Raw genomic sequence first — 16,567 nt, forward strand, 5'->3', positions numbered from 1 at the left:
CTCTGCCCATGCTTGAGGTCACGTCCCACATGCGGTAACTAGAAGGATGTGCAGCTATGACATACAACTATCTACTGGGGCTTTGGGGGAAATAAATAAATAAATAAAAATTAAAAAAAAAAAAGAAGCAAACACATTCCACAAATATGACTGAGAAAGATAATATCTTAAGCATATATATAAAAATAAAAACACTGAATCTTGTAGTATAAGTCAGTATTTGTTTTGCCAAAAAATACATTGTTTTGCTTTCATTTCTGAAAGATATTTTTGCTGAATAGAGCATTTCAGGTTAACAGCTGCTGGTTTGGTAGTTTTGTTTTGAGTTTGTTTTGGTTTGGTTTTTCACCAGCACTTTAAAACACTTCATTATACCATTTTCTGGTTTGCACTGTTCCTGACAAGACATTCTCATCTTTGACCCCTATATTTAATGTCTTTTTTCCTCTTAAATTTTTTTTTCCTCACACTCGTTTTCAGGAATTTGATTATGACATGTGTGGATGTCATTATCATGCTTAAGGTATGCTGATCTTAGTACACGTGTGGGCTTACAGTTTTTATCAAATTCAGAAAATGTTTAGCCACATTTCTTCAAAGATTTTTTTTTTACTCCATATTCTCTTCTCTCATTTTGGGATTCTAATTATACCTACATGAGACTGCTTGATATTGTCCCATAGATCACTGAGGCTCTGCTGAGTTTATTTAGTCTTTTCTCTTTGTGCTTAAGTTTTGATAATTCCTACTGTTATGCCTTTAAGTTTATTGATTATTTTTAGGTAGAGTCTACTCTTGAGTTAAGCCGATCCAATGAAATTTTCTTTTCCAATAGTGTATTCTTCAGCTTTAGACGTTCTATTTGATTGTTTTTTTAGTTATTCCATTTTTTCTCACTATGTTTATGTTTTCCTTTACATCTTTAAATATAGTTCTCATTTATAATATTTAAAAATCACCATTTAGATTCCTTGCTAATTCTGTTGTCCTTCTCATTTCTGGGTCTGTTCCTATCAACTGACTTGCAGCTTTTTCACATCACTAGTCACTTGAACCACACGCTAGACACTGAGTGTTAAGCTGAGTGTCAGGATTGTGTTGTCTTCCTTTAGAGAGCACCCATGTTTGTTTTGGCATCATCCGCCTGTTTGAACCCAGGCAACTAAATTACTTTTGGAGCAGCCGGTCCTTTGGTTCAAGTTTTTAAGCTAAGTGAGGTAAAAATAGAGCAGCCTTTACTCTGGGACTGGTTTAGCCTTAATATTACGGAGTTATCTTTCTGGGGTCCTGACTAATACCCTGTGTGTTTAATGGGTCTGTCTAATCTGGCTGGATGGAATTTGAACATACTCCAACGCTGCCTAAGCTCTGGGAATGGTTTAACTCATAGCAGCATGGGAGTTGTTTCTGCCTGGCCTCTTACAAGTTTCAACCTGCAAATATGTAAATTAGTATTGAGCCAAAGATGGAAAGGAACTCCTCGGAAGATTTCTGAAACTCTTTCTCTACATAACTCCCTCTGCTCTGGTACTCTATCCCACAAATTTTAGCTACTACAGATTCCCTGAACTCCTATCTCTAACTCTTCAATGTAGCAAAACCACCCACTCTGCGTGGGTCTTCCCCATTCCCTGGGCCACGGACTGAAAAACACCAAAAACAGAAAAGCAAGGTGATCTTAAGCCTTACTTCATTTGTTTCCCTTCTCTCCATGATCAGAGTCCTGGAACAACTAACGTCCCAAAGTCTGAAAATAGTTTGTTTCATATTTTGTCCACTTTTCTAGTTGTTTGAAGTGGGAGGGCATATACCATGCCAGTTATTTCTTTATTGCCAGAAATGGGAGTCTGGCACATTTTGTCATTGCATCCATAAATTACCCTCATTTTAGTTTATAGAAATACCGTATTTTTTCCTATACCTTCAGATAAGAGTCTGCTGTATAGACATGGAATTTTAGACAGAAAAAGGCAAACAATTATTTAAAAAATATGTAGATGCAGAGACTGTGTCACAAGAGTAATGCAGTAGAAAATATTATTTTAAATAGCTGTTTCTTCTGAAGCTAACAGTGTCAAGGCACCTGATTCCCCAAGAAAGGCAAAGCCTCCAGTTTTTCAATCTCATCTCTACACACTATCAGACAATCACCTAAAGGAATTTGAGTAAGAGCCCTGTTTCGAGTCTGCTAAAAACTAATGGTGTTCCACTGGCTGCAGAATGAATCCAAATCCTCATTTTTTTTTTTTTTTTGAGGAAGATTGGCCCTGAGCTAACATCTCTTGCCATTTTTCCTGTTTTCCTTTTTTTTTTCTCTGCAAAGCCCCAGTAGATAGTTGTATGTCATAGTCGTACATCCTTCGAGTTGCTCTACGTGGGATGCCACCTCAGCATGGCTTGATGAGCGGTGCATAGGTCCGCACCCAGGATCCAAACCACTGAACCTAAGGCCGCTGAAGCAGAGCGGGCAACTTAACCACTACGCCACCAGGCTGGCCCCCAAATCCTCACTTTTAACAATAATTTTTAAAACAGTTTTAAAATATCTTTTTAAAAAAAAATACATCTTCTGTGCCCTTATAAAGAGCCTACAATCCTTTCTAGAACAAGGCAAGTTATTAATTAAATTTAACTGATAATACTAATATGGTATCAATCCATATTCTTTTCAGGCGTATTGGCTCAAGCTTCCTCCTTAAGAAGTCAAGATTAAGGCCAACCTGAACTGAAGTTGTTCCCTAGCCCATCCTATTTCTCTGAACCTATTGCTTCCACCTAAGGAATACCTCAATCTCTCAGCCTCTTCATTTTATCCCACTGAAATCCTACCTAGGATTCCAGGTCCAGTTAAATATACTTCTTTTTTAAAAAAATGGATTATACTGATCCCATTTATCTAGGAAGGATCTTCTCACTCTTTTGCATTTTTTCACATTATATTACATTTATTTGTTCCTCAGCTTACACTCTAGCATATAGAAGGTACTTTGAGCTGACTGAAATAAATTTTTGAGGCAAATAATACATACTTTAAAATCCACCTTTTGTTAAATAATCATGAGTTCCCTTTATCATAATTTGCTTTAACAAAAGGTCACTTTATAATGTAAGTTTGAATAGTCCCTTTCTTTTTGCAAAACCTGTGGGAGTGGTGAGAGAAGAGAATCTCCCGTTTGCCCTGGCAACACTCAGATGAAACCATCTCTACAAAATAAATCAGCAGAAAGTTACAAAAGCACTCAAGTTGATATTGTGGGCAATCGGCTACTGTTTAATTTGCAATTACATGCACAATTTAGAAACCACTTTAAGATAATTCACCCTCCAGAGTATTGCTAACATATAAGCTGCTATAAAACACAACTCAAGGAGGGGAAAAAACATCACATGCAGTCAGTTGATATGAAATAAGAATCTTAAATTTAGAGTGTTAATCTCCCAAATTGAGAAAAGTAGCCTGTTCCATAATTGTGGAGCATAGTGATAAAGTGTTTATTTCCCAATGTTAGCTTCTTTATGTCTGGAATTTGCAATTAAAACTGAATGCCATCAGGCTTGGGAGCCATTAAGTGCATTATGCTTTACTATAGGTCAACCAAGGAATCTTAAAAAAACTAAAACAGAAAAACAAAACAAAAAACACACCAGTCTTTTCTATTTCTGATAACCCAGCTGAGTTATTCATACTGTATTTATTATAACCAATAATCTTTTTTAATAAAACCTTAGTAATAGGTGTCTTTGACAAATGGGCATGCAGCTATAGAATGTGGAGATGGTGAACACAACAGCTTATTTATCAGGAAGAGATATGCAGTGTGGGCTAAAGTGCAGAAATAGTTTTCAAATTTTAAGAAAAGGATGTTGTAACCTATTGAACATTTCAGTCAAAGTGGATACATAACCTACTGTACAGGAAAATGCCTTCTGACCTCATTGTGGTCCAGAACATTCACTAACAACAGATATTCAAAAACATGATTTTTTTCACACAAAAAAATCCTAAGGCCTAAAAAAAAAGCGCAGAATCTAAGTCCCAATAACATCAAATATCATGCCAGAAAGCCTTCAGTGTAATCAAGAAAGCTTTATTTTCCCAAATAATAACTTTTAAAGAATACACATTAAAGTGACACCATCTGGAACACCTTCTGCTCAGAGCTTTTCAGAGCATAACTGCTCTGTCCGTGGAAAATATTATTGCAATATTTTTCTGTCTGAAGACACTCATGCCATAGATAGATATAGAAAATTACCATGAAGATTAAAATATATATCTAAATAGTGACTATACTCAGTAGATGATTATCAATTTATGATCTTTTCCAGTTCAGGGGGTTCTTTCTCCTCCTTGTCATTAAGAAACATTAATATATTTTAGCACTTTAATCAAAAGTAGACAAGAACAGGGAAAAGATGTGAAATTAATTCACTAAATTTATTTATGATTTACAATTCTGGTTCAAGCTATTACTAGCAAAAAAATAAAGGTTAAAACTTACAGCTGGTTGGTTTCTCTCTCTTTCAATTATTCACACTATCTCTATATGCCATCAACATGAATAATTGGAAGTTGTTTTATTTCCTAAAGCCACAATTTCATCTGTCATTGACAAGTCTAACACATTCTACTTTAGCTTACAGTCATTATTTCCCAAAGGACTAATAGATCTAGAGAGAGAAGAAAAAGAGGGCAAGCAATGAAATTCTCTTATTTTGACACAGTATTAAAACGGCTCTTAAACAATCACATCTATAATTAACTGGCCTTGTTTGAGTACTAGGAGAGAAATACGTATTCCCTATCTTGGTAAATGATACAACCATTCAGTCATAAAGTCACGCAGGCCAAAAGTTCAGGAGTCCTCCCCTTATCTCTTAGTTCACAAAGCAACTGAAAACTATCAGACTGATATCTCTCTCAACATTCTACCACCAGATCTAGAAAGCTACCAACATCCAAAACCACCCATCAATTCCTCTTTTCTTCCTGTTATAACTGAAGGACCTTGCTCTCTTGTTGTCCTCTCTATCTTCAACCTCTCCCTTTTTGTGTGTCTTTACCATCAAAATTTAAACTTGAACAAGTTCAAGCCATCTAAAACAAACTGCACCTTTATTCTCTTCCTGGGTCAAATCCCTTCTACCTCTCCCTTCCTGGGTCAAATCCCTATTCACCTCCAGACATCCTTGACAAACTGCCCTAACCCGCTGTTTCAATTTACTCAGTTCCCAAACTTAATGTAATCCCGTTTCTGTTTTACCACTTCCACTGTCCTCAAAGTCACCAGATGGACTCAGCATCACTTATCGAATGGAATATTCCTCCCTGACAACCGCCCCCGCCTCCAAAATGCCATGTATTCATCAAGGCTCCAACATGTTACTTCCTCCTTTCTCACTCTACAGACTCTCCCCAAGTGATCTCACCTTCTTCCTTCTACACACGGATAACTCCAAAATCTGTATCTCCACCCCACTGACCTTTACACCAACATCGGATCCATAAATGTAACTTCCTCCCAGCAATTTCTCCTTACACGTTTGTAAGCACCTCATATGTTTAACATGTCTAAAATCAAACTCATTATCTCCAAGCTCTCTCCCAAACCTGCTCTTTTTCCAGTATTCCCTGTCTCAAGTCCAATTATTTACATAACATATATACATACATATATGTACATATACATGCGTGTATAAATACACAGATATACACGAGACCCTATTTTGCACCACACAAAGTGCCGTGTGCTAGTACAAATGAATGCTCTTTGTTCTGTCAGCGTTTATAACCCAGTGCACTCACCACTTCCCAGGCTGATTCTTTACTCTAGTCACACTTCTGATCTCTCTTCTTTCTGTTTCATCTTTAATTAGGTAAACATTGTATGGATACATATTTTTTTCCTAATAAAAAAATTATTTTCTAATAAAATGCCGAAATTTTACATTCTGGTAACATATTGTTTATCCAGGCTCCTGATACATCTGTTAATTCTTGACAGTGACCTGTACAAAAGTATCGGTAAATTAACACTTAGCACTTGTTTTATTTATTCATTTTTCCCCCCCAAAGCCCCAGTAGATAGTTGTATGTCATAGCTGCACATCCTTCTAGTTGCTGTGTGTGGGACGCGGCCTCAGCATGGCCGGAGAAGCGGTGCATCGGTGCGCGCCCGGGATCCGAACCCGGGCCGCCAGCAGCGGAGCACGCGCACTTAACCGCTAAGCCATGGGGCCAGCCCAGCACTTGTTTTAAAGAGAAAAAATTTTTAGGTCGTTAAGTTACAAATTGACCTTACCTTGATTTCAAAATGAACTATTCTCCTCAATATCATATAGGTACATAAGTGCTTAAAATAGTGCCTGGTACATGGTAAGTTCTATACGTTGTCATCATAGTATTATTGTTATTATCAGAATATTATTGATTTGGAGAAAACAGGAAAAGCAAGTAAAACCAAGATATAAGCATGTGATAAACACAGTTGTTTCCAAATGGTACATTTTGTATGGCAGCTATTCAAAGATATTTAAGGAAAATATCTTGGTTTTATATTTATCCCTGTACTTCTCCTACTCCCATCCCAGCACATTCCTTGTTCTTCACTTTCATAAAAATGCTTTCATCATAACTTGTTAATAACGCATGTAGATAAAAACTTTGAAATTATTATCAAAAACATGATTAAGCAGCTTTGATCATTAATTTGGAATTCCATTAGTTTTCAACTATTCCATGAATTCAATGTGTATCTGAGTTCACTTCGTGATTCCTGTACTCCAGCGAAAAGGTCAAGATGTTATGAAATAACAACGTTTCATCTTCTGGCTTCCGTATCTTGCATTCATGAGGGAGTGCACTGCATGCAATAAGCATTAAATAAAAATTCATCAAATTGAATAACTCTAATGCATGTCTGGTACATTTTAATTAAAGCTTGTGTACCACTGGTCAAATCCTTCACAGACTAAAAATGGTAGGAAAATATCTTGGCTATACTAACCTGATAAAAAATAAATATAAATGATAAATAAAATAAATTCAAATAGCAAGTAGCTCCTTGTTTATTTGTTTAGAAACAGAAGCTCTGTGAGCTCAGACACCAAAACTGTTTTGTTGACCATTTTTTCCTGCCATGGAGGCAGGAAGCATTCTGTAAATATTAATAAATGACTATAAAAATCACATTTGTGCTAGTATTTTAATGATATAACACTATCTATACATAATAGTACCTCATTATTATTTCTGAATATATAATTAATAGTACTGACAGTACAGTGAAGCCATCATCTGGTACCAAAAATCAGAATGTAAAGTATCATGAACAGTTATGATTCCAGAAATAAATAAGTGAAAACACAAAATCCTAATTATGCCTGTAAATTAAAAAACACCCTCTGACATAAATATCTAATCAGCAAGATGCTTGCTGTCTAAAGTTGGTGATGTCCTCCCATGAAGCTGAAGAAGACAGGTTCAGATAACTGTTGAAAGTCATTATTCATATTACCAGCAAGGAAAATAGCCAGAGGGAAGGCTAATTCAGCTATATTTTTATATATTTTTTTTTTTTTTGTAAAAAATCTTGCCCTCTTGTAGAGCTAAGCATTCTGAATCACTGTAATCAAGGGATTTTTAAAGCAAGTGACAAGAAATAAAGAAAAAAACAATTGGTTCAAGAGACTATGTCTTCCTAATTGTTGTGATATGATCCTAGCTGCTCCTTCCTAGGCTCTTGTTCTAGATCCTCCTCCTCTTTCTGACGTCTACATATTGGAGTCCCGGGGGCCACATCCTCAAATCTCTTTTCTCTCTATACTCTTTTTTCTAGGTGAATTCATTCAGTTCCTTGGCTGATGACTCTCAAACCTCTATCTCCAGCTACAACCTCTCCACTTATTCTAAGACTTGCATACCCAAATGCCCACTCACCACATCCAATTTGCTATCAAAGAGACATGTCCAAGTCATCATTTCCAAAACCAAATTCTTGATCTACTACCCCAAACTTACTAATATTCTACCTGTCCCCTCCCAGATTTGTTATCTGAAAAAACAGCACCATCATTCATGTCATTGCTCAGGCCAAAAACTTTGGGGTCATCCCTGACTCTTACACTCATCTCATCCATCAACAGATCCTCTCACCTCTACCTTCACAATATATCCAACCACTCCTCAACACTATGTTATCAGGTAAATCCTCTCTTGCCTGGCTCTGCAGCAGCACCCTAATTGGACACTCACTTTCACTCTTGTCCCCCAAAAGCTTATTCATCTGGAGTCAGAGGAGCCCATTCAAAACGTAGGTCAGATCCTTCCACTTCCCAGCTCTCAAACTGAGCAGCTTCCCATCATGCTTAGAATAAAATTCAAATTATACATATCATGACCGGTAAGGCCCTATATGATCAGGTCCAGGGATCTCTCTGAAATCGTTTCTTCCCACTCTCTAACTTCTTCAAATCTCCCCAGCCACAGCAGCTTCCTTGCAAACCTTAAACATGCCAAGTACAACACACTGTTAGGGTCTTCCAAACATCCTTGACCGTGCGCCTGGAACACTCTATCCAGACTGCTGCATAGTTTGCTTCTTCACTTTACGCAGATCTCTGATCAAAGATAGCTTCTCTCACCACCCTATCTAAAACAGAATACTGATCCATCAGGCTCTCTCTCTTTACCTTCTTTTTCTTCAAGCATTTAAAATTGAGGGACACAATACTAGGTAATTATCTTTTTGTCTGCTTATATTCTGTGCCCTCCACTAGTACACATGCTTCAGGAGGGCAGGGACCATGTCTGTTTTATTCACCACTGTATCCCCAATGCCTGTAACAGTACCTAATGCACAGTAGATGCTTAATATTTATTGAAAAACTGAATAAATTCAAGAAATCAGGTTTTAGCGATGCATGACTCACATGCATAGATATTTCAGGATATTATTTATATCCATCACATACCTACACTGAAAATATATTTACAACTACCAAAGTGCTTCCAAATACTTAAATGTGAATGTCCCAAAGGGAACTAGGTTAATATAAAACTACAATAATTGACCACACTGAGTCTGTCATAACAAATAAAAAAATATGCAAGCTTCACTGGTGTTCTCTTTCTACTGAAGAGTATATATATATATATATATATACTGTGTGTATATATATATATATATATACACACACACACATACACACACATACAATTCAGAAAATGTCCAAGAGGCTATAAAATAATGGTTCTCCCCCAAGAAGATAACCAAAATATCCCACTCCCTAGAGTTATTGCAATAAAGAACAAAAAGCAAAGTGCACTTACCTCCCTTTTTCTACCAAGAGCAAGACATCCATTTTTTCCCCATTTTGAACCATTGTGCTCATTGCTGGAGAGAAAGAAGAAAAGCATGAACATATTTTTTTAAAAACATTACACTAAACACCTATAAAAACACAATTATTAATACTACTTAGTCATATGTTCGGGAGTGAGCCATCATAATTTTATGTATAAGCTACCATTACTATATGCAATAAAGAATTTTGTCCAAATTATAAAACGAGAGAAAAAAAATCTTACTTAGCTCCTGCAGTCTTCTTAAGTGCATTCTATCTTCCTGAACTTCTTGCATTTGAAGGCAAAAACGCAAACTAGATTTGTCCATAGCAAACCAGCCTTTTCTCCACTGATCCAGTGCATGGCAATCTTTGTAGTAGAGTTGACCAATCAAATCATAGTCAGCTTCTGCTAAGTTTTCAGCAACAAAGGGAACAAAATGCTGTTAAAACAAATACAGAAAAGTAATAAAGACAGTGAAAATAGGAAATCCCTTCCATAGCTACAGATACGAGGGAAGGTAGAAAAATTATCTTTGTTTTTCTGTTTTAAAGATTTAAAAGTAACCTAAATTTCAAAACAATTATTTAAACTTGCTTTCAATCTTAAAACTGAACAGCTATAATGCCTTTTCACATGGCAGCATCTTAAGCCATTTTTTTTGAATATATATACAGAATTGAAATAGGAAGACATTCTCTTTGTTGATTTGTGGCATTTTTCAAAATGTCAACCTTCAATGTTTGTCTCCATTTATATCTTTTACTGTATCTGTTCTTTTCCCCTTTGTATTACCATGAATAAGACATCTACCTATAAAAAGACATACACAGAAATGACTTTATTATATTGGAAAGATTTTAATTATCAAAACATGGCATTAAGTTGAAGAATGATTTCTTCAAGGTCCTACATTAATTTCTTCTCTAATTCTTAACCTCTTTTGACTATCACCTATGAAAACCTAATAAAGTATGGACATTCCTCCCAGAATATTGTCTAAAATTTTGATGGACCTCTGAAGCTCAACCATAGACCCCAACATAAGAATCTGCTCTGGAATTAGGGTAATAATACAATATTTAAATACCTTGGCTATTGCCTCTGTCCATTTTCTTTGAGCTTGAGATGTTTCAGCTCCAAATAAAAATGCACGTTCTGAGGGTAAATAGATCTCAAAGGTAAAGATGGGCCTAGAGCATACATGAATAAAGAGATACCACTGATTATATTTGGCTTTTATTAAAAAAAAAAAATGAAGGTCAAATTTTTAATTAAATTCCTTTTGAAAACTGAATAATGCTGTGAAATCAATCAATCTATTTATCCATCTATCTACCTAGCATTTTCCTGTTGATCTTTTGTATTTTATTCAAATGAGTTAAATAGAACACATTGAATCAGACAAAAGGAATATTTTGCTGACTAAATCACTCTGCTGCACGACTTTGTTGATGCCCTGGACACTCATCAGTTGGCTGATGTGGCAAAGGGCTCTCTTCTGTCTCCTCTTCCCTCTTGGATCACTCCTTCTTGATTTACTCTCACCACCAGTTCAAAGCAAACACTGTCCAAACAGTTGTCTAATTAGCCCTCTTTGTCTTACTTAACAAATTTTGCTTCCATCATCTCATCTCATCTCATCCTAAAATTTCGTGTCCTTACCATAGATAAAATTAGACTAACACCCCATGTCCTGAATTCTTCCCTGGCTTTCTCATCCACGGCTCCAACTACTTCCTGGAACATGTTAAGTATGTATGCTGCCATTACCTAAAAAACTCAAAATACCCTACATATCAAAGTCATCTTCCTTCTTCCCCTTTTTCACCTCAGACTTGTAGTCTCTCCTTCACATTCCAATTTAGAGGCATCGCCATCTACCTCATCAACAAGCTCAAAACCTTGGAGTTTAATTTATTCTTCTCTTTCCCATCAGCTCTTCACCCAATCAGTCAGAGATTCAATCTTAGCCGTTCAATCTGAAGATTCTCTCAACCCACTGTTTTTCTTTTTAATTATTTCTTTCTCTAGCTAAACTCTCAGTAATTAGGATCTCTCTTCCTCCAATCTCTTCCTTACCATTTCAGCCAGCTTTCTTCCTAAAATACAAATCCGCATAACTCCTCAGGGGCTACATTACTGAGTTCAAACTCTATAATTTGCTATTTAAGGCAATTCAGAATCTGGCTGCAACAATTCTTTTTTAACCACATCTCCTTGTAGATGCTTTCTCTTGCACATCTACTTGTATCAGTAACATTCTATCAAGAGAGTCTTATTTTTTAATATGATTCTATGCTGACATAAACTAATATTATTTAAATTGTATTTTATTTACTAATTAAGCAACTTAACACACAGAATGCACTTATTCTCACATTCTACAGTAAGCCACATTAAACTGATTATTTATTTAGAATAAAAGCACTATTAAGATTAATACAAACACAAACAAATTAAGACAAAAACAAACCAACTAATAATCAGTTTGTTCACTTAAAAATATCAAATTACATTTACTAGAAAACAACAGTCATATCAACTAGCACATATTGGTCATTACGTAGTAATAGTAGTTTCATGTAATTTTATGTAAATAACATAGCTTTGCAAATCTCTTCTCTTTCTCATATAAAATTTTCATTAAAATATCATGTTTCTATGAAGCTGATTTTTGCAGATTTTAGTATTTATACTTTTCCATTAATTATATTACAAAATGTGATAAGATGTGGTGTGACCATCACACCAAAGATGGTCAGTTTCCAAAAATTTTCACAGAAATTCTATTAAACTACTTTGTGAATCAAATATATTAATAATGCTTACTCTTTTATAATTGCAACTTTTTTGAGACCATTAAAATGCCAAAGTAGACCTTTAAGGAATTTAGTGTTTCAATATGCTATTAAATATACTTAATATTTTTTGTTTTTTAATGGGCACAAGTCATCACTGAATATTTTCCTTTGTCATCTGTTTCAACCATGGTACATTTAATGCATGCATAAATTTTGCCATTAGTCCACTATTTTAAATAATGAGTAAATCATAAAAATTATTAGGACTACATGTTCAAGAATGGAATGCTAAAAATTTACTTAAGATTAGATGCAAACATATTAGCTTTCATGTTACCTAGTGTAATGTTTTAATTTTCCTACTTTTTAGTGAATTCCCTAAGGAATTTTCAGAAGCTGCAAAATGAGTAGGCCTTAAGAAACCATTAAACCCTTCTGCAAGAAGCAAGAACCGAAATGATAACAAAACCCTTATTACCTGGTATGATAAATATCAGAAAACACGTTCATCTCCTACCTGTTTAATGATAGACTTACCCAGTATTTAAATAGAAGTCTTCTTTGTGTACAGCCAGGCAGATAACTTCATTGATATTAACGGTGCCATTAGGTGTGGTAGACTTATCATTTTCATAGTAACTCAAGAAGCCTCCTTCCAAAACACACCACTTTTTATTTGTCTCTAAAAATTTAAAACAAAACAAATAATAAATTGAACTATATCATAAATATAACTTTTCAAAAATACATGTTTTAAAAAATGACCAGATCTGAATAAATACATTTATTAATTTCCTATTTTGTGTAAAAAGCATGCTATTGCTGCATGGGATACAAAGTTGTCACATTCTCATCGCTCAAGAAATTTACAATGTAGTAACAAGGGATGTACAAGACAAAAATAACTATGACACTGACGACTACAAAAGCAGGCAGATCCATAAAGAGACTGGTGCACAACTCTGAAAGAGCAAAGACTGATGTCTGTACAGAGAATTAGCAGGAAAAAAATGTAGCATAAAATGTAAGACTGTGGTTGATGTTAGGTAGGTATGCAAAGGAAGAAGGGATCTGACCCTGCGGTGCCTTAAAGCCTTGTTTAGGGGATTTAAAATTCATCTTCTAAGGGGGTCAGCACACTATGGCCTGCAGACCAAAACCAGATCATCACCTGTTTTTATAAATAAAGTTTTACTGCAACACAGCCACATCCACTCATTTACGGACTGTCTGTGGCTGCTTACTTGCTACAAGGGCAGAGATGACTTACAGCAGAGACCATCTGGCCCACAAAGCTTAAAATATTTACTATCCGGCCTTTTTCAGAAAAGTACTGAGCTTTGATTTTATAGCTGATGGTGAGCCATTGAAATGGTTTCAGCTAAAGAATATAACCAGATTTGAATTTTACCCACTCTGCTTACAGTGAAAAAATGCATTTGAGAATGTGATGCCAGAGGCGGGAGACCAGTTAGGACACAGTCGGCAGAAGTCTAAGCGACAGATGAAGGTGACCAAAAGCAGGACAGTGGTAGTAAGGATAAAGCTGGGGCGGGGAGAGATAGAGAGACAGACACAGAGAGGTGGAAGTGGGGAGGGAAAGAGAAACGCGTACATGCAGGTGTGTGTTTTAAAGTGATAAAACATATATTAATTGGATGCAGGGAGTAAGGGAGAACTTATTAATGGTTGTATCATTTTTAGCTTTGATTACAAAGTGGGCAGCAATGCCAACTTTTATTTAAAAGAAAATAAAGTAGAAACAGTTTAGTGCATGTAATATGAGTTTCCTTTGAAATACACTGAATGAGAGATATCGGCTGGAAAGCCAAGTAGAAATACTTATTAGGCAGATCACCCTATGGATTTGCATCCTGGAGGTAAAGAAAGGTCTCGATAACCAGAAAATCTTTAGAATACAGGTAGTAGTTAAAAATATAAAGTAACCAAGGATAAAATCTTAGAAAACTTAAAATGGTAAGGACTAACGAACGTAGAAGGGTCCACGAAAGCAATGAAGCAAATGAGATGAGACAGTGTATAAAACAGAAAAGGCGTAGAGCATTTCAAAAAGGAATGATTATCACTATTAAATATAGCAAAGAGATCTAATAAAATAAGGGCTGAAAAATATCTGTTGGTCTTCATAAGGCAGCAGTAACTGCCTACTTTCCTGAGAGTTCTGTGGAAGGAGCCAGGTTGCAGCATATTGACAACTAAATAGGAAGTAAGAAATGGAACCCTTACTCCACTAATGTGACCTGACTCCCCAGACCAAGTTAAGTATCTTCCTGCGGCATCCTTAGCACTATGTGGACCCTAGGAAGGTGGAATTGGAAATCAAAGACTCTGGGTTCTAATAACACCTCCATCACCAACTGAGTACCCTTGAAAACGAAGTTAACCGCTCTGGGCCTCAGGTTCTTCATCTGTAAAATGGGGATAAGAAAAGCATCTAACTCACAGGATTGCTGTGGTGATCAAATGATGCAATACATATAATGCACATAGAAAAGTGACTCTACATGTGGCTGTTCAAATATATACTACCATTTTAATACGATATAATCATTTCTATTCAATACAACAATTTAAAATGCTATTTTTAAATATAAATGTAATATTTGAGCAATATAACAATTTAGATTTATTTAGTTATCCATAAATGCTATAAGCAACTTGAGAACAAGGGCTATATTTTCTATTTCAAGAATCACCACATTGCTTAGCCTAGGGAAAGTTTGTTGAAATTATTATTTTCATAAATGAGGAACTAAGATTATTAAGTATGGAAATGGCTCAGAGGAAGTTGCCAACATTAAGAGAAACGCAAAGATAACAAACGTGTTGAAGAGTCATAAATAGAATTTCTTTTAAGCATAGGAGGATGGATCCATGTATGTATCTCCATTCCCTCTCAAAACTCCAAAAGAATGACACCGAAGATAGACAGTATAAACTCAAAAGGACAAAGAAAATCGAAGAGACCTACAGTACACAAGAAACAACTGAACTGTCTTAGAGGCAAATGTGGCACCTTCAGATATGCAAAAGAAGTCAACAAGAAATAAGCAATGTTCTACGTACAAAATTCCAGAAAGTCTTAGAGAGGCTAATACCTCAGGAAGTGTGGGATAAGGAGAGCTGAACCAAGTTTATTATATAAAGGCAGTTAAGCCCATGTATTTTCTCCCCTGTGCTAAGCAGCTAAGCAACAACCCCTCCTCACCCATGACTCTGGAGAAACTGGACCAGCCAGATTCTAAACTGGGAGACTCAAGCATTGCCTGGAGGTAAGGAGCCATTCTGGAAACAAAGCGGTTACATGACATTCTACACAACTCCTAGTTACCTCCCCACATTTACATACAAAATGCTGGAGCCAGTGATAACCAAGACCCCATCCCAATACTCAGCAAGAGACTGGTAGAGTCTTCTGACAACTGATCTTAAACATTTAAATGAAAACTTCCAATAGTAAAGACAGAGATCAAAAACAAAATAGCAGGGCCAGCCCCGTGGCGTAGCAGTTAAGTGCGCGCGCTCCGCTGCTGGCGGCTGGGCCAGATCCCGGGCGCACACGGACGCACCGCTTGTCAGGCCATGCTGTGGCAGCCTGCCACATAAAGTGGAGGAAGATGGGTACGGATGTTAGCCAAGGGCCGGTCTTCCTCAGCAAAAAAGTGGAGGACTGGCATGGATGTTAGCTCAGGGCCGATCTTCTCACAAAAGAAAAAGTAAATAAATAATCAAGCCAAAGAGGCAGATTTAAAAAAAAAAAGTAATAAATTTTAAAAACTATGATTAATATCAGACTGTTAAGGGAAGATACTGCAACTATAAACAAGAACAGCATGCTCTAAAAAGTACAATTAAGAAAATAAAAAATAATTTCTAATAAAAATACATCATAATTTTTAAAAATTTTTAAATTAAAAAGTAAGAGAAAGCTTGGAAAATGAACTCTTCCAAAAATAAAACAAGAGAGAGAAAAAAGATAATATAAGATGATCAATCCATAAGGCCCAATATCCAACCAAGTTACTTCTAAGAAAAGAGGAAAAGAATAGATGAAAAAATTTATCAAATGGATAATGTCTAAGAATGAATAAACAAGGAGAAATATCTGTTTTCCATTAAAACTATATGCACATATTGCTTTGGTAAAATAAAAATTAGACATAAAAATTGCTTATAAAGATTGTCAATTAATGTGTTGATCCAAATTAGGTCAAAAAAAAAAAAAAAAAAAGAATTTATGGCTAACCCAAAAGGCTTGGTTCCCTAACTAGCAATTCTCAGCAATCTCAAAGGTCTAGAAGCAGAAATAGTGAAAATGGACTGAAGAGGTTGGCCAAACTATTCTCTGACAGTTCTACCAGGGGTAGAAGAAAATTTCAAAAGAAACAAATTCTGG

General features: G+C 35.8%; 1 protein-coding gene across 5 annotated transcripts in view; it reads right to left on the minus strand.

Annotated features, from left to right (window-relative positions):
• Positions 1-16,567, minus strand: part of ARAP2 (ArfGAP with RhoGAP domain, ankyrin repeat and PH domain 2) — a 181,495-nt gene that overhangs the window by 76,418 nt on the left and 88,510 nt on the right. For all 5 annotated transcript variants that reach the window (XM_087434169.1, XM_087434170.1, XM_087434171.1 and 2 more), the window contains exons 16-19: positions 12,688-12,832; positions 10,437-10,539; positions 9,590-9,788; positions 9,332-9,395 (exon numbers count right to left, since the gene is read on the minus strand). In XM_087434169.1, coding sequence (XP_087290295.1) covers positions 9,332-9,395; positions 9,590-9,788; positions 10,437-10,539; positions 12,688-12,832 — 511 coding nt within the window. The remainder of the gene's footprint in view (positions 1-9,331; positions 9,396-9,589; positions 9,789-10,436; positions 10,540-12,687; positions 12,833-16,567) is intronic.

Source organism: Ceratotherium simum, chromosome 8 (genome assembly GCF_057802395.1).
Source record: "Ceratotherium simum simum isolate JZ-2026a chromosome 8, ASM5780239v1, whole genome shotgun sequence".
NCBI classification, from domain to species: domain Eukaryota; kingdom Metazoa; phylum Chordata; class Mammalia; order Perissodactyla; family Rhinocerotidae; genus Ceratotherium; species Ceratotherium simum.